General features: G+C 64.7%; 10 protein-coding genes across 10 annotated transcripts; 6 read left to right on the top strand and 4 right to left on the bottom strand.

The window, feature by feature from the left end:
• Nucleotides 1–611: 611 nt before the first annotated feature.
• On the top strand, nucleotides 612–6,286 carry TRS120 (TRAPPII-specific subunit TRS120; the record flags this gene model as incomplete). Its single annotated transcript, XM_076651131.1, has 15 exons — nucleotides 612–673; nucleotides 1,042–1,244; nucleotides 1,458–1,855; nucleotides 1,920–2,362; nucleotides 2,424–2,547; nucleotides 2,604–3,567; nucleotides 3,627–3,816; nucleotides 3,874–4,095; nucleotides 4,155–4,571; nucleotides 4,631–4,885; nucleotides 4,937–5,286; nucleotides 5,352–5,403; nucleotides 5,465–5,651; nucleotides 5,708–5,933; nucleotides 5,988–6,286. The coding sequence occupies 15 exons, from the start codon at nucleotides 612–614 to the stop codon at nucleotides 6,284–6,286; spliced, it is 4,392 nt and encodes a 1,463-aa protein (XP_076503286.1).
• A 200-nt stretch (nucleotides 6,287–6,486) lies between these two features.
• On the bottom strand, nucleotides 6,487–8,920 carry SMI1 (Smi1p; the record flags this gene model as incomplete). The annotated part of the gene is made up of 2 exons (XM_076651130.1): nucleotides 6,487–7,405; nucleotides 7,470–8,920. 2 exons carry the CDS (start codon nucleotides 8,918–8,920, stop codon nucleotides 6,487–6,489), a joined length of 2,370 nt encoding a protein of 789 aa, XP_076503285.1.
• A 607-nt stretch (nucleotides 8,921–9,527) lies between these two features.
• Nucleotides 9,528–10,605, bottom strand: JCM10292_007274 (uncharacterized protein; the record flags this gene model as incomplete). The annotated part of the gene is made up of 3 exons (XM_076651129.1): nucleotides 9,528–9,692; nucleotides 9,759–9,972; nucleotides 10,088–10,605. 3 exons carry the CDS (start codon nucleotides 10,603–10,605, stop codon nucleotides 9,528–9,530), a joined length of 897 nt encoding a protein of 298 aa, XP_076503284.1.
• Nucleotides 10,606–11,098: 493 nt separating this feature from the next.
• On the top strand, nucleotides 11,099–14,038 carry IFM1 (translation initiation factor 2; the record flags this gene model as incomplete). The annotated part of the gene is made up of 6 exons (XM_076651128.1): nucleotides 11,099–11,774; nucleotides 11,839–11,895; nucleotides 11,952–12,720; nucleotides 12,821–13,413; nucleotides 13,476–13,793; nucleotides 13,887–14,038. The coding sequence occupies 6 exons, from the start codon at nucleotides 11,099–11,101 to the stop codon at nucleotides 14,036–14,038; spliced, it is 2,565 nt and encodes an 854-aa protein (XP_076503283.1).
• A 304-nt stretch (nucleotides 14,039–14,342) lies between these two features.
• Nucleotides 14,343–15,352, bottom strand: JCM10292_007272 (SDR family NAD(P)-dependent oxidoreductase; the record flags this gene model as incomplete). The annotated part of the gene is made up of 2 exons (XM_076651127.1): nucleotides 14,343–14,804; nucleotides 14,924–15,352. 2 exons carry the CDS (start codon nucleotides 15,350–15,352, stop codon nucleotides 14,343–14,345), a joined length of 891 nt encoding a protein of 296 aa, XP_076503282.1.
• A 141-nt stretch (nucleotides 15,353–15,493) lies between these two features.
• Nucleotides 15,494–18,264, top strand: JCM10292_007271 (uncharacterized protein; the record flags this gene model as incomplete). Its single annotated transcript, XM_076651126.1, has 10 exons — nucleotides 15,494–15,610; nucleotides 15,670–15,715; nucleotides 15,846–16,710; nucleotides 16,789–17,008; nucleotides 17,068–17,133; nucleotides 17,193–17,331; nucleotides 17,394–17,469; nucleotides 17,536–17,762; nucleotides 17,833–18,024; nucleotides 18,098–18,264. 10 exons carry the CDS (start codon nucleotides 15,494–15,496, stop codon nucleotides 18,262–18,264), a joined length of 2,115 nt encoding a protein of 704 aa, XP_076503281.1.
• A 227-nt stretch (nucleotides 18,265–18,491) lies between these two features.
• On the top strand, nucleotides 18,492–19,166 carry JCM10292_007270 (uncharacterized protein; the record flags this gene model as incomplete). The annotated part of the gene is made up of 3 exons (XM_076651125.1): nucleotides 18,492–18,645; nucleotides 18,717–18,996; nucleotides 19,067–19,166. The coding sequence occupies 3 exons, from the start codon at nucleotides 18,492–18,494 to the stop codon at nucleotides 19,164–19,166; spliced, it is 534 nt and encodes a 177-aa protein (XP_076503280.1).
• Nucleotides 19,167–19,323: 157 nt separating this feature from the next.
• On the bottom strand, nucleotides 19,324–20,163 carry JCM10292_007269 (uncharacterized protein; the record flags this gene model as incomplete). The annotated part of the gene is made up of 4 exons (XM_076651124.1): nucleotides 19,324–19,516; nucleotides 19,584–19,607; nucleotides 19,869–19,955; nucleotides 20,033–20,163. The coding sequence occupies 4 exons, from the start codon at nucleotides 20,161–20,163 to the stop codon at nucleotides 19,324–19,326; spliced, it is 435 nt and encodes a 144-aa protein (XP_076503279.1).
• A 153-nt stretch (nucleotides 20,164–20,316) lies between these two features.
• On the top strand, nucleotides 20,317–21,409 carry JCM10292_007268 (FKBP-type peptidyl-prolyl cis-trans isomerase; the record flags this gene model as incomplete). The annotated part of the gene is made up of 8 exons (XM_076651123.1): nucleotides 20,317–20,387; nucleotides 20,516–20,555; nucleotides 20,621–20,647; nucleotides 20,801–20,906; nucleotides 20,970–21,038; nucleotides 21,107–21,156; nucleotides 21,261–21,269; nucleotides 21,386–21,409. 8 exons carry the CDS (start codon nucleotides 20,317–20,319, stop codon nucleotides 21,407–21,409), a joined length of 396 nt encoding a protein of 131 aa, XP_076503278.1.
• A 299-nt stretch (nucleotides 21,410–21,708) lies between these two features.
• On the top strand, nucleotides 21,709–23,920 carry JCM10292_007267 (cytochrome P450; the record flags this gene model as incomplete). The annotated part of the gene is made up of 7 exons (XM_076651122.1): nucleotides 21,709–21,767; nucleotides 21,854–22,473; nucleotides 22,560–22,889; nucleotides 22,955–23,019; nucleotides 23,078–23,272; nucleotides 23,332–23,664; nucleotides 23,735–23,920. 7 exons carry the CDS (start codon nucleotides 21,709–21,711, stop codon nucleotides 23,918–23,920), a joined length of 1,788 nt encoding a protein of 595 aa, XP_076503277.1.
• Nucleotides 23,921–24,244: the final 324 nt, after the last annotated feature.

The raw sequence follows: 24,244 nt of genomic DNA, 5'->3' as shown, positions 1-24,244 counted from the left end.
CTTGTGCTACACGGAGAGATCGGGCCTTGCGGACGGCGCCAACGTCAACCTGCGTAAGTCCTTCCGGAAGTCCATCGGTGTGCAACGGACATAGCGCTTGTTTCCCCGGTTTCGCCGCAAGGTGTGGCTCGCGCCCCGCAATCTGAGGCATCGAGGAAGGAAGTGCTTACTTTGTTGCGGCAGGAGCGCTTTACGGAACCGCTTCAGCAGGCCGGTGCTCAGCTTGCTCGATGTAGCGAACGTGTAGGCATTTAGGCACAGCATTCACCGTAAGAACGGGGATCTGCGCCTACGCGCACTGTTGCATAGGCACGCATCAACCGGATGTCCGTCAAGGAACAGCAGATGCGTTTTGTTCAGACTCGAAGCTGAGGACGAAACGTGCGGGCCCTCTTGCAAGACCCACACTTACGGTGCAAGCAATATTGACAAGTCGACGAGGTAGACATCGGAATTTCACGGCCGTCTGGGTCAACTCGCGCTCTTAGCGGTGCTGAGACTTAACCCCCGAACCCTGTTCAAGCCACTCGCGAAGCGCCACCACGTACGCATCGAATTGCTCAGCGCTTTTGTCATTAGCCAGGAAACAGTCCAGCAGGTAGAGCCGCTAGATGCGTGAGACGACGGCCGGGAGCCTCGTGCAGCATCGCGCGACGGCCAGGCCGACAGCGATGTGTGCGCCACACAGCTGCACGCTGAGTGTGTGCAAGTCAAAGAGGCACAAGAGAGAGCAAGGAGTCCAGGAACGCCCGCAGCTGAGAGCCGCCAGCTCGACAACCCGACGATGAGGCCAAGATGGGGCGGCGGCGGTGGGAAGACACGCCAGACGGCGCGACCTCGCAGGATAGATCAGCAGATTACAGCAAGCAGCAGAGATGAGCTGAGCATCCACTTGGCCGGACGAGGTGATCTGGCGGGGAGCAAGGTGCGAAGGGTCGACAACAAACACGTGAGCTCGACTCGCCAGCACCTGCTCAAAGTCCGCAGGACAAACGCGCACGAAGTTTCAAAGCTCTGTGTCAGCCGCTCGGCACCTTGCAGGACCGGCCGCGATTCGTCGACGGCTGGATCCGTCCCCCACCTCGACAAGCTGGACTCGTTCATCGCGCCGGCACGGCTCCAGGTCCTCCTCGTGCCCGTGCATCCGATCAAGCGCAGCAAGTTTGACCGCCATGCCGAGCTCATAAAGCGCTTCAGCTCGATCCCACTCGCCGACGTCCCGCCCGACCGACGAGGTGAACGAGGTGCGTACCAGCTCTCAGCGGCTGTCCGGGGCTGAGCGTTGGCCGCGTGTCGTGGGTACGGGGCCTGGCAGGCCGAAACGGCGCGAGCCGGTCGCATTTGACCTGCTGCGGTCGCTCAGCAGCTCGCGACGATGAATGGTGCACGCTCGCGGCTGGAGCGAGCGATCTCCCCGGTCTAAGCTGGCACGATCTGACTCGGATACCCGCACGCAGCCATATTCTCCTCGAGCGCGACGACCCCCGGCAACCTCCTCTTCGAATACCTCACCCCCACGTCCTACGCCCCGAATCACCCGCTCTCCTTCCTCTCCGAACTCCAGGTCCATCGCCGAGTGCAAGGCATCATCGGCATCCTCGATGCGACCGAGTACCGCGGCAAGTCGCTAGGCACGGCGCTCGCGTCGTTTCAGGCATCGCTCAAAGACCTGCCCAAGACTTTCGCGACAAAGGTGTACGGCTTCGACCCGACCGATGAGCAGCTCGATGAGGGTCGCAAGTTCAAGGAGAGCGAAGGGCTCGTCATGGTGCCTGGAGCGGGCGATGTATCGTTCTTCCTCAAGACTGTCCTCGCCGACTTTGCGAGCGATGTCCTCTTCGAATTCTCCAACATGGTGCGCACAGCTTCATACCGCGCTGCGTGATCTGCGTGATCGAAGCTCACCCTTTTTCCAACAGGCCGCACAACTCGAATCTCGTACCTCCATCCCGACGCCGCAGGAAACGCCCGGCGTTGCTGCTCCTTTCTCGTTTGTGCCGAACAAGGCAACCGCCCAGTCGACAATAGCAACGTACGCCGCTTCGCAACAACGCGCCGACTCTCCCGCTCAGCCAAAGCCGCAACAACCCGTCAACCTCACCTCGCTCGGCATCGCTCCGCCGCCGCAGTCCCGCACCGCGCATGGCCCGCTCGGCGGCAGCACTACTGGCAATCGCGACGGGTTCCTGTACGGCGCAAGCATCCAGACCAACATGGCGACCCAGGCCGGTGCAGCGCCGAGCCCACCCCCAGGATCGCAGCTCGTCGATGCGCGCTCGAGAAAAAGGGTAGCGGGAAGGGAGAAGAAGCTGATGGGCGACATGTGGTTACTGGCGGGACGATTACCCGAGGCTATCGAAGCGTGCGTCCCTTGTTTTCACGAATGTCTGACTACGCAGCTCATCACCACACGCAACTTGCAGGTACAACTCGGCAATTGGCCTGACGAAGGCATGGGCCGACCAGGTGTGGCAGGCGAGCGCGCTTGAAGGACTCGTTGTCGCATTGGTGATCCAGGCGACGCAGCCGAAAGGCTCGCAAGGCAGCGTGCGTCCGCCAGCTTCGCCTGATGTGTCAGCGTCCTCTGACCCTTTCCTTCGCAGCATCCTCCCACGCTCGTTCCGCCTAGAAGCGACTCTCCCGTCCCCGGCTTTCAGAACCCTGACGTCTCGACCTTCCTATCGGCCATACCCGACCGACTCTCCCAAGCCATCGCGCTCTACGAGAAAATGCTCACACCGCTAGACCGACCAGCCGACGCTCCGCCTCTCGACCCCGACCGTGCACATCCCCTCGTATACGCCGAGGCATGCCTCCGCTGTGCCACCTTCCTTCTCGCCGTCTACGAGGCGCACGGATCGATACCCAAAGCGCTTCAGCGGCTCGTCTCCCCGTCATCCCCCTCGACTGCCCCTTCTACCAGTTCCGAGCAAGCGCGCGCCGCCCATCTCGCCTCTCTTTCTCCCTCGAACACCGTTCCTCGCTCGAGCATCGCCCTCTGGCTCAGCACCGCCTACTCTCCTCACCTCGCCCTGCTCGCCCTCCCCAGCCGGTTACGGCTGACTGCCGAGGTCGCGAGCCTCTTCGGCCGCATCGGGTACCGTCGCAAGGAGTCTTTCGTGCTCCGCGAGCTCGCTGCGCTCTGTGCAGAGGGCGTCGCCGGCCGCAACATCGAAGTGTTCTCGGCCGCGGCGGGCCCGTCGCCAATACCGGAGGAGAGAGGCGACACTCCGGCGGGCTCAGCGCGCAACTCGATCGATGGCTCGCCGCATGCACCGCTTCCGCCGCGGCACAAGCCGTCTGATCGGACGGCAAGCATCGTGCGCACGACGTCTGACCCGGCGGGCAACGATTCGATCGTGCGCATTCTCGAGAAGGCGTGCGAGTCGTTCGGGGTACAGGTCGCGCCGCGGTTGTCGAAAGAGGACGCGCAGACCGAGCGCGGGAAGAGCATCGTTCAGGGCCGGACGCTCGAAATCATGGAGCGCGAAGTCGGATCGTTCGGGTGGCCGAATCTGCAGATCGGCGTCCTCAAGGATGCCATCTGCATCGCCGAAGCACTTCCCGGTGCGCTGACCCGCACTACGATGCTTCGTCGCACACTCTGACATGCTTCTTCGACGCAGAATATCAAGCTGCGATCCGCTTCACGGTCACGGCTCTCCGGTCTCTCTCCGACACGATGCCGCCGCACGAGCAATACGAGCTGGCGCAGAACATTCCTCGCGTCTTCGCCGCCGCGACCCGGCGGGGAGCCGCGTTCGACCTGGAGTATTGGGGACCGGCGCAGCTTGTCATGAGCCTCGAAGTGGCCAAGTGCGTTTTCGCTTAACGTCAGAATCTAGCAGTGCGATGCTGACTAGCAACTCTCAGGCTGACGTCAAACCGCGTGCCCCACGAGCATCCTCTCGACGACGCGACAGCCGACAATTCCACTTCGACCGGCCCGCGCAACCCCTTCCTCTACGACCCGCGGCGACGAGCAGCCGCTGCGAAGACGAAGCCGTCGGTTGTGCAGAACGAGACGACCGAGGTCTTCGTGACATTGCAGAACCCGTTCCTCTTCGAGCTCCAGATCCAGAGCATCGAGCTCAGGTGAGCACTTTCCTTACTAATCTATCTGCTTGCGCCCTCATCTCGCTGTTCATCCGCAGCACGTCCGGTGTACCCTTCGCCTGCGATCCCCTGTCGACTGTCATCCCTCCCGGATCCTTCCATACCGTTCGCCTGACCGGCACACCGCGCGAGCCCGGCACCCTCGTCATTCGCGGCTGTAACATTCGACTTGCAGGCTGTATGAGCCGAGAATTCGTCCTGCCCGTGTGGGACACAGCCGAGGAGGCCAAGCAGCAGAAGGCGGCGCTCCTCGACACGACGCGCGAGCGCGTCAAGCGCTCCGGCCTAGATGCCATCCCGCAGCGCAGCCTCGAGGCATCGGCCATGGAGAGCGACACGCCATTGCAGGGTGGCGACAAGTACCTCGAGTGCATCGTGGTCCCCGAGCTGCCGCTGCTCTGGATGCGGTCCACGTCGCTCACCCACGGCGCACTTATGCTTTACGATGGCGAAATGTGCGTGGACGGTCTTTCCTGAAGCTCGAACTGCCTCTGACCTGCACTTGCACGAGCAGTTCCACCATCCGCATCGGTCTCGAGAACACGTCGTCGGCCCCGATCGACTTCGTCAAGGTCACGTTCGCCGATTCGCTCACCACATCGACTCAAGCCTATCTGGGCGAGCACGAACTCCCTGCGACTGACGTCTACGAGCTGGAAGCCGATAGCGTCCATCGACCTGCTTTCCAGTGGACTGGTTCGACGGAAACGAGCATCGCACCTGGCGCTTCCCACGTCCTCGAAATCCAGTGCCGCGGCAAGATCGGATGGTGAGTCTCGCCTGACTCTGGGCGCTCTCAAAGCTGACTTGGTCATCGCAGCTCGTACGGCTCGATCCAGATCGACTATGGCTTCGTCGAGCGCGACGTCGTCAAATCGAGCAAGACCTTCCACACGCGCCAGCTGTTCTGTGACGTGTTCATGACTGTCCATCGCGCTGTCGTCGCCCAGCTTCTCGACCTGTCGCGGCTGCAGGCGCTGCCGGAAGGCAGCGCGAGCCACAGTCGCTCGGCGAGCGTTGTCAGTCTTGGCCAGCGCGGCGCCGCCCTCGACAAGCGACTCGAAGACAGTCTGCGCGATGTCGACGACGGCGAGCACTGCCTGTTGGCCATCGACGTCATGAATGTCTACGGCAAGCCATTCGAGGTCAAGCTGGAGCGGCACGAGGACCGTATGTGCTCATCTCAGTCAAGGGCTCGCACAGTATAGCCGGCTGAAGCTGTTGTTTGTTCGTAGAGAGCGAATTTTATCAGGTTCGGCAACGCATAGAGCCTGGCGCGACCCTGCGGTGTGTCGCACAGCATGTCGTGCCTAGCTGCTGGTGGCACTGACATGCTTAATCCGCGCAGCATGCTCGTCCGCCTCGAACGGATCGCTCTCGCCGCCGAGCAACTCGCGCAGCCCATCCCGTCTCTCACCGAGCGTCAATTCGTGGTGGCCAAAGTCAAGCGGTCGGCGGAGGACGAGCGCCTTGAGCGCGAGCTCTTCTGGTATCGTGAAGAGCTCTTCCGCCGTGTCAAGCTTACCTGGAATGAGGTGGGCCTTCTGCAACTGCATCGCTCGGCCTTCCATTAAGCAGCTTTCGTACGCAGGTCGGCAGTCTCCGCTCGGGCGAGATTAGCCTGCGACATCTACAGCTCGACAAGCCGATGCTCGACATCCTGCGAGGCGACGAGGTCGACATCGAGCTCTACCTTGGCGAAAACGACGCGTCAGACGGTGGCGCGTTCGAGCTGCAGGGACGTGGGTCGAGGCTGCTGTACTCTGCGGCGGCAGACGAGTTCATCGACGTTTGTGCTCGGGTGACCAATACGTACCGTACGTCTTTCCGTCCCAGCCGCCCTTCCAGAGACTCACCGCGCACGCCTTCAGCTTCACCGCTTCGCCTGACGCTGCGCCTCGAGCTCCGCCCGCCCGAAACCTCCCGCACGAGTCCGGCCGCCCTCGCACACCTCGCGCGCTACGTCGTCATCGAGGGCGTCTCGCCCGTCGCGCTGCCGACGCTCAATCCAGGTCAGAGCGAGGAAGTGCGCATCTCGATCTGTCTCTTAGCGCAGGGGCGGTACGAGCTGAGCTGCGTGGCTGAGGAGGTCCTGCCGGACGGGTTGCCGGGAGCGGCGAAGAAGGCGTTCTCGGCACGAGAGCCGCTCATTGTAGAGATTAATCGGTGAGAGGGCTTCGCACCACTCAACAGAGGCACCCTTATGCCACTCCCGAGGTACTGGATGCGTGAGATGCAGCGGTCAACAATGCAAGATTACGAGGAAAGTGCATATGACAGGCGGGAGGAAAGAGGAAGGAGTGTCTGTTTCTGCTCATGCGACTACATCGTCCGTCTGCGAGTCTCATCGCCCTCGCACAGCCTCGCCGGTCAGGCGACATGCGACACCACTTGGACGTGCTCGACGGGGCTCGCCGGCCCTTCAACGGGCGAGCCCTGCTCCGGGCTGCTCGCCACGAGCGCCGTGCGGCTCGTGTTGCGCTCGCCAATCTGCGCGACCGTCTCGCCGTGCGGGTCCTCGCCGCGCAGGTCGCCGTGCGACGGCGCCCGGCTCAGCGGGAGGATGGTCGCGCTGTCCGGGGGCGAGCGCGTGCCCGCGGACGAGCTGAAGCTCAGGCGGCTGAGCATGCCGCCTGCGACTCCGCCCGAGGGGGACCGGCTCTTTCCTCCGCCCGTGCTGTTGGCGTCGGAGAGGAGCCAGCTCGCGCGGGGGATGACGACGGGCCGGTCGCCAGGTGCCGAGGGGGCGTGCGATTCGGAGAAGTCGAGTTCGGAGAAGGTGGGAAGGTCGATTGGTGCCGCGGGAGGCGGAGGCGGGCGACGAGGAGCTCGAGGACCCGAGGAAGAGGGCGAAGTGCGCGGCGGGTCGCCGAGGCGGAAGGAGCTGCTGGTGGAGCGCGACGAGGCTTGTGAGGGCAGCTGTGGTGCGCGCTCGACTTCGGGCGAAGGGGGCGACAGGACGAGCGACGGGCTGAGCGTGCCAGCTGCCGAGTCTGCAGGTGCGTCGTTCTCTTTCCCCTTGCCCTTCACGTCAGAAACTGCCGGTCGCTCCGTTGCTGCCGACTTCGGCTCGTCATCATCCTCCGGCTTGGCCTCGACGCCGGCCGACACAACCACCGAAAGCGGCCGTCGTGCGCCGGCAACGCTCATCATCGAGTGCGCCTGAGGCTGCGCCGACCCGACGCCGAGCGCGCGCCACTTCCGCCGGCTGCGCTCGCACAGCAAGCCGATGATGCCGCCGGGGAGGTCGAGCTTGCGGTCGAGGCGGCGGTACTCAGACCGCAGGACCCTGAGATCGTGAGCGCGTCAGTCGAATGGTCGCACACAGGTATGAGGAAAAAGCTGGAGCGCACCAGGTCTGCGCGCTCCTCGCGCCGGGCCCCGATCCAATGACCTCTTCGCCGTACATGTCGGACTCGAAGTAGCCTCTCTCGCCGAGTCCGTCGCCATCGTCGAACTCGCCGCTGCTGTCGCTGCCCCTCCGGCGCGCAAACGCACCCCCTTGCCGCTCCTCGTCCTCCCCTGCTCCGTCCCAGCGCTCATCATCGCTGTCCGCGCTCCGCGCCGGCCGCTCGCCGAGGCGCGCAAACTCGCCCTTCTCGACGTCGTCGACGAACGCGGCGAGGAAGCGCGCCCACCCGCCCGGCCCGTCGCCCGGAAACAGGACGACCTTCTCGTCGATCTCGCGCCCAAACGCAATCACCTGCCCCGGCTGTCCGTACGTCCGCGCCGTCGAGCCTGGCGCGCCTGGCGCTGCGTGTGCGCGAGTGGGAGAGGTCGGTGACGAGGGCGGTGGCGGGTCAAGGTCGACGCCAATGTAGTTGCCGCAGTGGTCCGTCAGGAGCGGGAGCCACCCGGGGTGCGAGTAGCGGTTGCGGACCCAGCCAGCGGGGAACGAGCTCATGCCCTGCATCGCCGTCCCCGCCTCCTCACCGCCGTCTTCCGCCGACGGTCCCGCGCGACTCGCCTGCTCCTCGGGGACATACGGATGCGTCCTCCCGCCCGCGCCGCGCTGGCGCATCGACATCTCTCCCGCGTTCGCCGCAAACGCGTCGCCGCCAACACCGGCGCCGACGAGTCCGCCGGCGCTCTCGAGGCGGCGCCAGAAGCGCCACTCCTCCTCTACGCGCTCGAGCGGGAGCCACCACAGGCCGTACACGAGGCCCTTGCCGCCGAGGCTCGCGCCGCCGGCGCTGCCCCCGCCGCTGACGGTCGCGCCGCCGAACGAGAGCGAGTCCTGCCCGTCGTGCGCGTGCAGGTACGACTCGACGACGGCGGGCGAGAGGCGGTACGGCGCGATGGCGGCCGCGAGCGAGTCGAGCGCCGGGTCCGAGGCCGAGAGCGGAGGGGAGAGCGTGTCGAGCAGTGAGGGGGACTGCGCGTCGAGGAGCGCGTGCAGCCGCGCAAAGGTGTGCGCGAGGGGAGGGTAGCGCGTTGCGGCTGCGGCGGGCGAGGCGGAGGACGATGGGCGGGAGAAGGACGGCAGGGGCGGGTAGGACGACTCGACAGTGTAGCTCGTCGAAGAGGCTGACTCGCCGGCCGTCCCAACGAACGAGCCGTCGGTCGCGGCCGGGGCCGAGAAGGACGTGCGAGAGGCAGCCATGATCCCTCCGCCGGCAAGGTCGCCTCCTCCTCCGAGCGCTACGTCATCGTACCCTCCTTCTGTCCCTGCTGGCGTGCCTGTTGAACCGCCGTACGGATGTGTCGAGTCGGAAGGAGGGTAGCGCTGTCGGGGCGACGAAGGGAACGGGTGCGAGGCGCGCTTCTTGGACGACGCGCTGCCGCCAAAGAGGAACGAGAACATGCGAAGAGAGCGTGCGTGCTACGCGTCTACGGCTCTGCACCTTCGTGCGACAAGGGCGGCGTCGGTGTTTGTCGGCGGAGGAAGCTGCGAAGAAGCCACGACAGCGTCAGCGCGCACTGGTCCGGTGCAGTTGTACGCGCTGATGTGAGGACGCCCTGCTCGTGCCCGTCAAGCCCTCCGAGTCCCTCGTGCACGTGCTGCAGCGAGCGCATCAGTGCACCCCCGCACGAGCTGGACATCGCCAAGCTCGCGTCTCGCGCCTCAGGAGAGAAAGAAGCGCCCCGTGAAGGCTTGTAGATACTCGTGTTGCACGACTCACCTAGTCCTGTGAGCTCCGAGCGAGGCGCGGCTTGGCCGAGACGAGGCCCGTGTTGTCGGAGGAAGCGCACTCTCGCAGCGACAGCGTACAAGCGCGTGGCCACGGATTGCGCGTGATAGAACTAACGAGCACAGCAGCGTCGGACACTCGTCGAGTGATTCCGAGGTGGGAGCGATTTGACGCGGAAGCGAACGACGACGGCGAGTCTCACTCTCTGGACGGTTGTCCACGCACGGGCCCTGTGCAGCTCTTGCACGCAGTCGAAGCGCGTTGACCTGCGACGACTCGCTACCGGCCCCTCCCACCGCGCCAAGACCGCTTCCCCCGCCGACTCCCGCCGACACCGCCTGTGCGCGCCTTGGCCGCTCCGAGACTCGATTTGAGCGGTTCGACGAGCGATAGCTCGATCGAGACGGTCGACTTTGTGCGTGTCTGGTACACAAGGTCTTCGTCCTGTTTGTGGGGGGACGCTTCGAAGTGAGCGGGAGGAGCGTGATAGGCGAAAGGAAACCAGCGTACCTCGTCGTCCGGTGTGATCTCGTCCGACACGACCTTGCTCCCGGTCCGCACCTGCATCTTGACGATCCCCTCGTCCTGTTCGGCGCTCTCCTCGTCACTGGCAGTGGCAGTGGAATGTGGCTCGCCGCCGGGAATGGCATCGCGGATCGCCAGCGCGAGCGAGAGGGCGAGCGGGATGGCGGCGCCCATCGCGTTCACCGTGAGGGTCGTGCATCTGTGTTGGAGAAGTAGTGTGAGTGCCGGCCTGGCATTGATCATGGAGCCTCCGCTCGGCAGGACACAGAGAGGCCCAGCAAGCGTCGGCACGAAAGCGAAAGCCTCGGACTCACCCTCGGTCGACAAACGCCCCGACGCCCATCTTGAGGTACCCGGCGAATCCAAGCCCCTGCTTGCCCGCATCGCCTTTGCTCCTGCGCACCCACAACTCCTCGGCCTCGACGCGGTCGCGCAAGTCCTTTGCCTTGCCGCCGACCTTTGCGCCCGCCAGCGTCGCGGCCGGGCGCGTCCGCGCGCGCTTCGACGCAGCGGGCTCGAATGCCGTGTCTGCGCGGGCGAACGACGCGGCAGGGTGGCCGGTCGTGAGCCGTCGGAGCTTGCCCTTGTGAACGGTGCGCTTGTGCGCCGCGGGCAGCGTCGGAGCGGGGCGCTCGCTCTGCGCGGCGCCGGGTGCAGACGAGGTGGACGGTGTCGGTTGCGTCTCGGAGACGTGCGTGGCCTGCGACGGGCTCGGGCGGGGCGTCGAGCCCGAGAGCGAGGGGGCGAGTTTGGCGCGCTTGGGCGGGCGGGTAGTAGGCTGGGACTGCGACTGCGAGCTCTGCGAGGCAGGCAGCGCTCGCTTGGAAGCCATCTCGGCGTAGAGAGAGCCTGAAGTGGAGAGGATCAGAAGCAACGAAGACGAGGCGGAGCGGTTGCAGCGAAACCACCGCACCCGCTGGCTCGAGCGGGCACACTGCACAGCTGAGCGTGTACTGCAGAGCACGGCGCTCCTTCCCGTCCAAGTCGCTGCTTGTCCCGTGCTGTTGCCGCGTGTCGACGAGCACCGCCTCGCTCCTCCCGGGAATTTCCTCGTGGCTCTGCACCAATCCAGACAGGGTGGTACGCCTGCTCGTAGGATCTAAAATCGTCTGCAAGGTACGTCCGAGTCTTGCCGCAGCCCTCGGAGACGCCGCCACCACTTGTTCGCGTTGCTCTCCTCGGAGCACTCGAACTGCGGTTCACATGCTGCAGACGGCGAAGGGCAGGCTCATGCCGATACTGCAGCTCGCTGACACACTTCTGTCGATGCTGCAGACCCTTTGATTCGTCGATCTCGTCTCTGCCCCGGTCCCAGCACCTCGACCATGTCGTCGACCCTCCTTTCACGGTCCTGCGCCTGCTTGGCCCGTCCCTCCCTGCCCCGCCTGTCCACTGCGACTACACGCACTCTTTCCAGCAGCCCCGCCCTCCTCGCTTCCTCGTCCGACGCACCCGACTCCTCCGCCTGGCGCCCGCACAACCCCTCGCGCGCCCCGACCCGGCCCAAGACGCGCCTCTCGCAGCCCAAGCAGTTTGCCCAGTCGCGCGAGCGAGAGCGCATCGCGAGCGCCAACCTCGACAAGCCGCGGTGGCACGGGCGCGACGGCGAGCGCCTCGTGCGCAGCGCGCGCAACCTCGACGTCGGCGATGCGGGCATCGGAGGCGAGCTCGAGGACAAGAGGGAGAGGAGCAGGAGGTTCAAGCCGCGTGGGGGCGGAGACGGCGCAGACGGCTTGACGCTCGACTGGAGGCGAGGGGCAGGAGGGAGGCCTGGCGCGGGCGGAGGAGCAGGAGCAGGACAGGAGCGCATGGTTCCCGGGCGGGTCAACCCGAGCATGCGCAAGAAGCAGGACGAGAAGCGTGTGGGTCTCGCAGCGCCTCCGCCCGTCCGGCCGCAGCAGCCTCGGCGACTTAAGCAGAAGCCAAAGGTCCTCAAGAAGGTCGAGCTGCCGTCCACTCTGCGCCTCGACAACCTCGTCAACATTCTCAAGGAGCGCTTGTGTGCGTGTCATGATCTCGGCTTCTAGCTTATCGTCGTTACTGACTCATGAGGCACGGCTTGCAGTCACTGTGCAAAAAGCCGGCGAGCGGCTGGGCTTGACCGACGTTCGACCTGAACGACGTGCGTCCCTGCGCTCCCCTCCATCTTTGTCGCTACTGACACTTCACTTCCTGCAGTGCTCACCGCCGAGGATGCCTCGCTCCTCGCCCTCGAGCTCGGCTACGACCCCGTCATCGACGACGAAGCCGCGTTCGACCTCTACCCTCTCCCGCTGTCGCCGCCCGAGGAGCTCTCTCCGCGCCCCCCTATCACGGGCATCTTCGGCCACGTTGACCACGGCAAGACCTCGCTCCTCGACGCCCTGCGCTCGACCTCCGTCGCAGCGGGCGAAGCAGGCGGCATCACGCAGCACATCGGCGCCTTCGAGGTCGGCGTGCAGAGCATGGTGGCCAATCTGCGGGCGCGCGCCGAGGGCAAGCCTGCCGCGCAGCAGGCGCGGGACGTCCAGCCGGGCGAGGCAAGCATCACGTTCCTCGACACGCCAGGCCACGCGGCCTTCACGGCCATGCGCTCGCGCGGCGCGGGCGTGACCGACGTCGTCGTCCTCGTGGTCGCGGCCGACGACGGCGTCAAGCCGCAGACGCAGGAGGTCATCGGCCTCATCCAGTCGGCGCCGGACGTCGGCGTCGTCGTCGCCCTCACCAAGGTCGACAAGCCCGGCGTCGACACGACCAAGGTCAAGCAGGAACTCATGGCCGCCGGCGTCGAGGTCGAGGACTTCGGTGGAGACGTGCCGTGCGTCGAGGTGAGCAGCGTGACGGGACAGGGGCTCGCCGAGCTCGTCGAGACCATTTCGGCGATTGCGGAGGTCAAGGAGCTCGTGGCGGAGCGTGCGGGCCGCGTCGAAGGCCGCGTCATCGAGTCGAGGGTCGAGAAGGGACGAGGGTGAGTTGGCTTTCGCTTGAGCATCCGCCAGCGGCTGTGCTTTTCTCTCCGCAGCGGGCCCTCTCGCATTGCTAGGTACTGACTCTCTTATATAATACAGCAACGTCGCCACGGTTCTTGTTCTGCGTGGCTGCCTGCGCAACACGGCTTCGCTGGTTGCGGGCACGACCTGGGCGCGCGTGCGCACGCTGCTCCCGCCCTCGGGCAAAGCCGTCCCCTCCGCCTATCCCGGCCAGCCCGTCGAGGTCACCGGGTGGAAGGACCTCCCGTCGGCGGGCGACCTCGTGCTCGAAGCCGCGACCGAGGACGAGGCCAAGCGCGCGGTGACGAACCGCCTGCGGCGCATCGAGCAGGACAAGCTGTGGAGCGACGTCGAGGTCATCAACGAGAAGCAGCGGCGCGAGGCCGAGATCCTGCAGATCCGCCGCGAGGAGGAGGAGAAGGCCAAGGCAAAGGGTCTGCGTGGCAATGCCGTCCTGCATGCTGGCGACGCGGCCGTCGAGGAGCTCGTCGACAAGGGCGACGGCGTCAAGGAGCTTCTGCTCGTCATCAAGGCCGACGTGAGCGGCACGGTCGAGGCGGTTGTGGGCGCCCTCGAGGGCATCGGCAACAAGGAGGCCAAGGTCAAGATCCTCAGCTCGGCGGTCGGACCCGTCTCGCAGGGCGACGTCGAGATGGCGCGTGCCGTCGGCGGTGAGCCTGCGCTCCTCACTTGCGCAAGTCTGGGCTATCTTGCTGACTCTGCCTTCGTACAGCCACCATTGTCGGGTTCAACGTTAAGGCGCCCGGCTCGGTCATGAAGGGGGCCGCCAAGGGCCCTACGCCCGTCCCGATCCACACCTCACCCATCATCTACCGCCTCGTCGACACGGTGCGGCAAGCGACGGCCGACCTCCTCCCCAAGACGGTCGAGACGCGCGTGCACGGCGAGGCGACCGTGCAGATGATCTTTGAGATCTCGGTCAAGGGGCGCAAGGACCCGAAACGGATCGCGGGTAGCAAGGTCACGAACGGCGTGTTCCAGAAGGCGCGCAAGGCCAGGGTCGTGCGCAAGGGCGAGGTGCTGCACACCGGTGCGTGTCGATGTCACTATCCTGCGCTCTTCCGCTTCTTGCTGCATTCCCTCTGCATCGCACGCGCTGACACGCTTCTACCCCACCACGCAGGTACCGTCTCGACGCTCAAGCAGGTCAAGAAGGACGTGCTCGAGATCACCAAGGGCGTCGAGTGCGGCATCGCCCTCGACGACTTTGACCAGTTCGAGGCCGACGACATCATCCAGTCTGTCGAGGAGGTCGAGGTTGCGCGCCAGCTGTAACGAGGTCTTTCGCTTGTCCTGTATTACCTGTAGAATCTTGTTTCGCATAGATGTCTTCCCGACCACTCAACTCGCAACACGTCGCATCTTCGCAGTGCTCTCAGTCTCCGGCCCTGTCGTCTCCTCTCTTGACTCCATGCGACGCTTAAGGAGAGGAAGTCGTCATGCGACTCGACGTTCCGGATCTTCGCAGGAAAGAGCAAAGACACATATTCGCACGGTGGAATGGACAAAGCGTACTGACAGCACTGGGCACAACCTACACCACTCTCCCAAACAAGCCAACGCGCCCCACCTCGCGGGCTCACTTGCCGACCTTATCCTCGATGTACTTCTTGAACTCGGCCTCGTAGGCCGGGTTCCACCGGCTGAGCGCCGGCCTCTTCTTTGTGATGTCCTCGGCGTTCCACATCCAGCGGGCATGGTCGAGCTGCTCGCTCGTCTCGTTGTCGGGGCAGAGGATGTAGAACTCGTCGTTGTCGAGGCGCGAAAAGAGCTCCTCGGCGCACTGCTCGCCCGTCCACGCGCCCGCGGGCTTCTGCGCCTTGGCAAAATCGCCGACGGTCGCCGAGCGCGACGAGAGCCTGCTGTGGACCCAGCCGGGGATGAGGAGCTTGACGGTGACGCGCGTCGAGAGGAGGTCGTGCGCGAGCGACTCGGCGTACGACTTGACGGCGGCCTTGGACGCGTTGTAGGCAGCGCCGGTGCCGGGCGGGTTGGTCATGCCCTGCTTTGAGCCCGTGATGATGACGGCGGCGGGCGAGTCCTGAGTGGAGGAGCGCGGAAGAAGACTTCCGTCAGTCGTCGTCGAGACGGCCGCGGTGTAGCGCCTGACGAGGCCAAAGGCCGGGCTCTCCAAGGTGCCAAAGTGACGCTCGTGCTCACCTGGGCGACCATGCGCTCGACGAAAGCGGCGCTGCCGGCGAGGACGCCGCGCAGGTTGACGCCCATGATCTTCTGGAACGCCTCGAGCATGTCGGCGCCGTACGACTTGCTGGGCCCGCCGACACCGGCGTTCAGGTGGAGAAAGTCGACGTGGCCGTGCTTCTGGTAGACGTGGTCTGCGAGCTCGAAGAAGCCCTTGCCGGAGGGTTCGGAAACGTCCAGGACGGTCGTCTCGAAGCGGTCTTCGGAGACGCCCTGCGCGATGAGGTGCTTCTCGGCCTCGTCGAGGGCGTCGCGCGAGATGTCGGCGAGGACGACGTGCATCGAAAAGCGGCTCGCGAGAGTGGAGGCGACGGCGAACCCGATGCCGCCAAAGCCAGCGCCGGTGATGACGGCAACGTTGCCCGACTTGAGTGCGGCGTGGACCATGTCTGCGTATTTCTGAAGCTCTGCAAGAGGAGCACAGCGAGCGGAAGGAGGGAAAGCGAGGCGAGGTGGGGCCGATCCGCTCCTGTCGCCGACTTGTGCTCGCCGCGTCACGTGCAGCGGGACAGCGAGGGCGAGGACAGCATGCCACCAGACCGCACAGCGCCGTCGAGCGTAGACTCGGGCCCGTACGACTCTCCCGCAGCTACTGCGACTTCATCGCCGCCGGCAAGATCAAGCGCGAGTCTCGGGCGAGGGAGGGTACGCGCAGCTCGAGCGAGTGCCAGAGAGTGACATACTGACTGCGAGAATACCCACAGGCGTGTCGGAGCTGCAGGAAACGCAAAGTCAAGTGCGTTCAACTTCGTCTTGGCGGATTCTTTCGACGAAGCTGACCATCGCCGACTTGCCCGCACACAAACAGATGTGCGAGCTTCTCGACCGTTTCGGACGGGCAGCCCGCCGTCAAAGAGACTGACCTTGCCCCCAATCGCAGGCGACGGTCGACAGCCCGTCTGCACGCCCTGTTCAACCACCGCTGCTCGCTCCGGCCAGAGCCTTGACACAGTCACCTGCGACTTTGACACCGAGGAGGAGCGCCGCAAGCCCGTCGGCGGTGGCAAAGTCGCTGCCCTCGAGGCCAAGATCGCTGCTCTCGAGCGCCGTCTCGCTGAAGTCGACCAATCGGCACCGGGATCCGCTTCGCCCAGCCTGAACGGCAGCGGTGTACAAAGCACATCAACGTTCAGCTGCGGGGCAACCGCTTTTCCGCCTCCGCAGGTTCTCGGTCCGCCGCCGCCAGGCCAATACAATGCCTTTCCCCCGCCAGTCGCCTCGACTTGCGCGGTCCCGCATCCCCTCGCCGCTCCCTACTCCGATGCGGTGCCCTTCCAGCAGTTTCCAGGCCCCGTGAACGGGATGCCGACGGCGCCTCAAGTCCCGCCGCCCTTACCTACCTTCCCTTGGCAACCAGCACCTCGAGTCGCCAGCTTTCCCAACGCCCCTCGCCTCCCCTCATATCCGCTCCTGACCCGCCTCGTCAACGCGTTCTTCGACTACCCGCACGAAGCGATCGACCTCGTCAACCGGCGGCGCTTCCTGCGCGCGTTCGCCCACCCGCCCGACCACCCCGACTACCCGGCCGTGAGCCTCCTGCACGCCATGATCGCGACCGCGACGGACCTCGCGGGCGAGGAGATCTGGGAGGGCGAGGAACCGTACTGGGGCCCGCAAGGACCCGCAGAATATCACGCCGACTTGGCCGACGTCCTCGTCCCGCTCGGGTTCCGCAGCGAAAAGAACATCCTACAGGTCGCGCAAGCCGCCGTGCTCTTTGCGTGCTGGAACTTGTATCATGGACGGTGAGTCTGCGCTTCCGTCTGCGGGCGTGTTGCCTTGCACCATGTCCCCTTGCTGAGTTGTTCTGCCGTCTCACACAGCTTCTCGACCGCCTACATCGACACGTCCGTCGCCGTCCGCATCTGCATCGCACTCGGTCTGAACCACGAAGGCTACTCCTCGCCGCGCGACCTCCCGCTCTCGTCCTTTCTCTCGCATCGCACGTTCCTTACGGCGCCCGAAGACGAGGAGGCGCTCATCGAGCGGTCAACCGTTTGGTGGTTTGCGTCAACGGTCGAGACGTTCTCCGCGGCGGCAACGGTACGTTGAGCCTCTTTGCGTGTGCAAAAGTTGCGACTAACTCGCCCATATCCATACAGGGATGGGCGTGCTGCTTCGACGAACGAGACGTGACAACGCTGCTGCCAGCGGCAGGCCCCTATCAGGTGCGTCACATTCTGAACGGTCATGCGCGCGCCTACTGAACTGCTACTTGCGCGTCTAGAACGACCCGCAAGCTCGCGCTGCGCTGTACCTGCACCATCCGGCCTTCTTCGTGACGAACCCGCCACACCTCGTGCGCTTTGTGCAGATCAATCTCAAGGTGACGGTGCTCATGAACCGTGTCTGCACCTTTGTGCACCGTGCGTCGCCTCCCATCTCGTCTGCCGCGCGGGAGACAAGCTGATCACACGCGAACCGGTAGGAACGTCCTCGCTTGCGAACGCTACGCCAGACCGCAACCCGCTCAGCCCAGAAGAATATCCCAAGATCCGCGCTTCGTGCGTCAAGTGTTCCTGTGGCACGCATTCTCGACATCCTACTGACGTTGCGCCCGCTGCGCGCAGGCCCGCCTTCACCAAGCTCGAGTCTGCGCTCGAGAACTTTGGCCGCAAGGCGCCCGCGCAGCTCGTCTCGCTCCTCGAGCCCGAGGCGTTCTTGTGCCCGTCACTCGTCGCGACGAGCGTCATCCTGCTGCACGAGCGGTTCTGCACGAGCGCCGAGGGCGACCCGAGCATGCTCAAGTGCGCCGAGGCGGCGCGCCAGATCTTGCAGAACATGCAGGTGCTCAACAGTGCGGTGCCGTTTCTCTCTCGTCCGCTTGGAACATCTGCCTGACGGCTTCGTCGTGCGCACCTGCCCAGGCGCCTCGTTCCACCCACGGCAGATCCCGCCCTTCCTGACGTTTTGCTGGGGCGTCGCGGGGCGCACGTTCTTGCGCGAGCTGGCGATCTTGCACCTCCGCGGCGTGTACGATGGCGCCGACGTCTCGCACTTGCGCGCGAGCGTGCTCGGAATCTGCGCTAGACTAGAGCAGACGCGCACGCCGCTGGGTCGTGCGTTCCGTCCTGCACTTGCTCGCCGCGATGACAGCACGAGGGTGACACCTGGCGTTGGCTTGTTCCGCAGCGCACATGGCGAAAGCGCTCGCCGTCGCGCTCGACCACGCCGACATCTGCCTCCCCTCGGCCGAAGCGGCGCTGCGCAACCCGCCCGGCGTGACGAGCATCGCGAGGCTGACGAGCTTGCTAGAGATGGCGAATCCGCAGGGCGGCGCGAGTGCGGCGGCGCCGTAGACGAGCAGAAGCACGGAGTAGAGGCGGAGATCATGGCGCGCGACCTGTTTTTCGCGACCCGATTGCGAAGCCTTTTTACGCGCTCTTTGCTGTTGTATGAGATAGTCACAGTCGGCCTTGTATCGGCAGCTCGAGAGCGAGAAGCGATGAAGGCTGGCCAATGAGCGCGGGGCTCGAGGACGAGGACGACGAGGAGGGAGAGCGGCTCGTCCCCGTCACTCTGCACAATGTCGCGCGCAGGTATGAGCTTCGTCGCACGGGCAGCACGCCCCGCACTGCGGCCAGCAGCGCGCCCCGCGGCCCGCCCTGCTCCGCTCGCCCGCAACGCCTCGTCGCATGCTGCCGACCCGCACGCTGCGGCCGAGCACTACCCGCAAGAGGGTGCGCCTGCCTCTCACTGAAGCTCTCAGACCGTAGAGCACCTCGCTGACCCCAGGAGTGCCTCCCCGCAGGCTTCAACGCGCCGTTCTGGCGTCACCTCTCGCTCGGTGCCATCGCCCTCTTCATCTACCTGCGCGTCGCGCCGTCCGACCTGCCCGAGCAGCTCGAGCACGCCGCCGAGGAGCGCGCGCCGTGGCTCACGCGCTACATCGCGCACAACCTCGCGCCCGACGCCGACAAGTTCCGCGAGCGCAACGAGAAGCACCTCGAGCTCGCAAAGCTCGCCGCCGACGACAAGCTGCTGTTCCAGGAGGCCGAGAGGCCCCGAGTGAGGCGCTTGCGGTACCTCGGGTGCGTCTTGCTCGACTCTGCCGGGTGACGAGGATGCGAGCTGACCGGTGGATCCCCCCCGCTCGTACAGCACCTTTGACCAGGCGTCGCCGAACAACATTCCCGTCGGGTCGCAGGCCGACCTCTCGGACCTCGTCATCAAGTCGGAGAAGGACGACTTTGCCGCGTGAGGTGCGAGGTGACGACGGTCAGGCGCGTCTAGAGGGAGGGTGTGTGTGCAACGCAATGTGTTCTGTTTCTCCCCGCGCGTGCGCACGATGAAGAGGCTCTCGCTTGCCTCGTTCGTACTCGTGTCAAGCGTGAATAGCACCGACTAGTATGCGACGACTACTTCAGCAGCGGTCGCATGGCGTACCCGTCATCCTTGAGCGTGTGGCTCTCCAGCCGCCGCACTTCCTTCTCGTACGCTGTCAGCCCCGCCTCGTCATCCTCCTTGCGCTTTTTCGGTGCCGACCCTTCGCTGCTCCCGTCTGGCGCGGGAGAGGCAGAGGCTGCGGCAGGGCGCTTTCCGCGCTTTTTGCTGTCGTGGCGAGCAGTAGTTGATCAGTCTTCTTCGTCCTGCAGAGGGTAGATAGGTCTGGACGCACATGCGATCGTCGAGGGCTTTTTTCCTGTTGGACCGAAGCGCGAAGCGGGAGGTTGCGGCGAGCGAGCGATGTCAGCGAAACGAGACGAGGGGTGCAGGCGAGCGCGGGTCGCAGCGGTTCCGGGACGAAAGGAGGAGGGGCTCGCTCGTCAGCGTACAGTCACCAGATAAAGCGCCAAACCCGGGCACGCTGCGGAAGGAGAAGCAAAGGACCCCCTCGACGAGGCCATCCCGACTCGAGGCGAAAGTGGGGGCGGACCACAATCACAAGGTGAGACGAGCTTACCGCGCCAGCGCCTCTTCTCGCTCCTTCTTCTCCTGGTCTGCGGCTGGGACTGCGCTCTTGCGGAACCGCTGCAGGAACGAGCCGTCGCTGCGAAGAGTCGAGGGGCGAGTCAGCTCTCGCTTGCCCAGCTGAGTTCGCTAGGCTGCCGTTTGAGCTGAAAGTACTTGGAGAAGACGTTCTGCGGCTTTGGCGGCGGCGGCTGGGCCTTTGCTGGAGGTGCGACGGGTTGCGGGGTCGAGGTGGTGGACGAAGTCGAAGCGACGGGCGGAGGAGCGGGCGAGGCGGACGCGGACATGGATCGGGTTGCTCTACTGCTTGCTCCGGTGCTGTCTGGGGTCGTCGCTGCTCGGTCTGCGGTGCGAGGTCGACCTCGTTCCGCGCTCCCTTGGTCCTCCTTCTTCTCCCTCGAGTCTCGTTTCTCGTCCAGTACGCCCCCGAAAGAGCCACGATGTTCACCCGCGTGCTCACCCGTGCCGTTCCCGCCGTTCGCAGCTTCCACTCTACCGCAAGAACCATGGGGTGCGTCTAGCGATTTCCGCCGTCTCGTCATCAGCTGCAAAAGATTCCCGACCCGCATCGTCTGCATCTGCTTGCGATGGCGCTTGCAGTCGGTCGAACGAGTTGCTGACATTTTTGGACATCTTCAGTGTCACTGTTGAGCGTCTTGGCGGCGGCGACGGCCAGAACGTGCGTTCCCGCGACCCCTTCATGCATTTCCTGCCCCGGCTGACCTGGTTCCTGCTTCTCTATAGTTCCCCAAGCCTGGCGACAAGGTCACCGTGCGTTGGATTGGAGCAGGTCGGCTCTTTTGGGCAGTCGAGGCTGACCTTCGCCTGCTGTGCTTCTCCTCTCCCTTGCGGCCCTTCCTGCGTGCCCCCCCCCCCTAACTAATCCCCGACCCCCTCCCACTACCGTGGTACTATTCCGAGCAGATTCACTACCTTGGCACGCTCAAGTCGAACGGCAGCAAGTTCGACGCCTCGTACGACCGCAACGCCCCCTTCACCTGCACCATCGGCGTCGGCCAGGTCATCAAGGGTGCCTGGGACCCCTCAGTCTTCTACGGTGGATACCACTGACCTGCCGATGACGTCTATTCAGGCTGGGACGAGGGTGTTCCTCAGCTCTCGGTCGGCGAGAAGGCCAAGCTCCACGTTACGCACGACTACGGTGCGTTTGGCACCGTCCCCTGTCTCTTGAGCCTGGTTCCTGAGCTCACCCTCTGCTGATGTGCGCAGCGTACGGCGACCGCGGCTTCCCGCCCGTCATCCCCGCCAAGAGCGACCTTGTGAGTTCACTTCTCGCCTGCTACTCGCAGCGGCGTTTCCGAACGTTGCTGCTGCCCAGTCTTCCAGGAGCCGATCGATTAACACACATCCTCCTCCTCCGCAGATCTTCGAGGTGAGCTAATTGATCACACCACTGTGCCGTTCGCAAGAATGTGGCCGATGCTTGCGCGAGCTGGGTGCTCTCGCTCGTCAACAGTCGACTGACGTGCTTGTCTGTCCGATCGACAGGTCGAGCTCCTCAAGATCAACTAAGCGTACTGCACCACTGCAGCACAGATCCAGCTTGTTGACTATCAAAGCGCGATGATGAAACGCGAAAGCAGTTCCTTTCGTCTCATTCCGTGTCCGCGATGCCTTCCGAAAGCTTCTGCGGTGACTTGCGCGTCGTCTCGGCAAGGTGAAAAGCGCAGCAGTGTACACGCAAGCAGGGTCTCCGAAGGCAGAGCTTGCCGATGGCCGTGTGCGTTCGTGGCAGTTCCGATTCGGCTTCCGCAGTTGCGCGTGGTCGCCGCTTCCCGCTCGCCTCTCTCTTTCGTTCCACCTCGAGCACGATGGACCAGGTCGAGAAAGCTGTCAGCTGGAGCTTCGCCCACCCGCTTGCGACTGGCGCGTGCGTCTCTCTCCTCCGATCTCCGAGCACCGCCTCGTCGTCTTCGACATCGTCTCGCTCGCGCTGACCTCGCTCGTGCGTTATAGCGTTGCCATCGTCGCACTCGTACTCTCGACGGCAGTCTACTACATCCTCGCCTCGCTCGTTCGCCCGCACTTCTCCTCCCTTCGCGACGTCCCCGGTCCGCCGAGGGATCATCTCTTGTGGGGCAACGTCGCCCGCATCCTCCAGGAGGAGCCCGCGGTCGCACACAAAGAGTGGCAGGAAAAGTATGGCTCTGTCGCGCGGTACCACGGCTTTTTCGGCGCGCAACGCCTCGTCCTGTACGACCCGGCGGCGCTCAACCATGTCCTCCTCTCGAACTGCTACGACTACCCCAAGCCCGAAGAGGTGCGCGGCGACCTCGCCATGATCCTCGGCAAGGGAATCCTCTTCGCCGAGGGCGACGACCACCGCCGCCAGCGCCGCATCATGAACCCGTCCTTCGGCCCGGCGCACCTGCGCGAGCTTACGCCCGTCTTCTTCGAGCACTCGCACCGCCTGCGCGAAGTCCTCACCGAGGCGATCGAGGCGGGCCAGGTCGACGAGACGGGGTGGCGCGATGAGGAGCAGCGCAAGAGCTGGGAAAAGGACCATCCCGATGGCGAGATTGTGCACGACGTGATCAAGTGGCTCAACCGTGTCACGCTCGATATCATCGGCGACGGTGCGTTTCATCAAATTCGTTCGAGCAGCTTGCTTTGCCTGGCATGCCTGTTTGCCGCCGCACTTGCTCACGCTCCCTGTCGACAGCTGGATTCGGCTACCAGTTTGGCGCCCTCGAGAAGAGCGACAACGCCCTCGGCCGCGCTTTCTCCCACATGTTCTCTCCCCGCGCAGGCGCGCACAAGCCAACCCCGTTCATGCTCGTCCGCGGGCGCTTCATCGGATACCTCATCCGCGCGCTCCCGGTGCTCAAGATCGCCGAGTGGATCCCGAACGAGCGCATCCGGCAGGTCAGGGAGGGTTTCCGCGTTGTGCAGACCGAGTCGGAGAACATCATCCGGAGCAAGCAGGATGATGTCGTTGCGAAGGACGGGCTCGACAGCACGAGGGGCAGCAAGGACCTGATTGCGCTCTTGCGTGCGTTGCTGCTCCCTTCTCTGTCTTCGCTCGTCGTCTGAGCCTGACGATTGGCCCGCATGCAGTAAAATCGGTGCAAAGTGAGGGCAAGTCGAGCATGACGAACGAAGAGCTTCGCGGGCAGCTTACGGTACGCTGCTTCGGCCAGATTACCGCCGCGCACACAGACTTACGTCGCTTCTTCGCAGACTTTCCTCCTTGCCGGTCACGAGACGACCAGCACCGCGCTGACGTGGACGCTGCACATCCTCGCCAACAAGCCGGGCGTGCAGGAGAAGCTTCGCAAGGAGGTGCGCGATGCGAGGGCAAAAGCGAAGAGCGAGGGGCGCGAAGAGCTGGAGCACCGCGAGCTGGACTCGCTGCCTTACCTCGACGGCGTGACGGTGCGGCCCGATGTCTTCAGAGTCCGTCGTCGCATGCGCTGAGCGATCCTTTCTTGCAGCGCGAGGTCCTCCGTCTCGAATCTCCCGTTACGGCCACAATCCGCCATGCTGCGCGCGACGACATCATCCCGCTCAGCACGCCGATTCCCTCCGCCTCGGATCCGAGCCGGACCATCTCGCACCTGCGCGTCACAAAGGGCCAGGACATTTTCATCCCCATTCGCGCCGTCAACGCTTCGAAGCGCATCTTTGGTCCCGACGCAGAGGAGTTCCGCCCGGAGCGCTGGGTCGAGAGCGACGCGGGCACGGGGTGGAAGATCGAGGGCGGCGTCGGCGTCACGAGCAACATCTTGACGTTCCTCGCTGGTCCGCGCAGTTGCATCGGCTACAAGGTACGGCCTCGGCTTGGGCGGGTCACCGTATCTTGATGAGACGGCTGACTTCGCGCCTCGTTTCTCGCAGTTCGCCCTCGTCGAGTTCAAGGCGATCCTCTCGGTCCTCATCGACGCATTCGAGTTCTCGCCGCGCGACTCCGAGACACACGTCGAGCGTCGCTCGGTCATCGTCACGCGCCCGCTGCTCGTCGGCGAGGAGGACCACGGGAACAAGATGCCGCTGCGGATTCGCCTTGCCAAGCGGGACGACTAGGCTTGCCTGTGTGCCACAGTCTCAAGGTGCTTGTATACAGTCGTACACGTAATAGTCATTCTTTGACGATCAGGCGCGAGTATTGCGACGTCTGAACGCGGTCCCGTTCGCGTGTACGGAATCTCAGTACGCTCCGGGGTTCGTCGGTCTGCTTCGCAAGGATGCCGTGCAAGTGCAGCGCACTCAAGAAGAGAACACTGGCCGTCAGCACGTTCGGACAGCCCCATAAAGGCTGGTCGGTGCGGGACAATCGCCGTCGTCGAGAACAAAGGGGAGCGTTTCTCCTGACCTGTCGCGTCTCGTCTCGTGCTTGCGCTGCTTAGA

This window comes from Rhodotorula paludigena (assembly GCF_050403205.1).
Source record: "Rhodotorula paludigena JCM10292 DNA, Rt_paludigena_JCM10292v1_ctg46, whole genome shotgun sequence".
NCBI lineage: Eukaryota > Fungi > Basidiomycota > Microbotryomycetes > Sporidiobolales > Sporidiobolaceae > Rhodotorula > Rhodotorula paludigena.
Note: the sequence above shows the minus strand (reverse complement) of the source record. Positions and strands in the feature narration are given on the sequence as shown.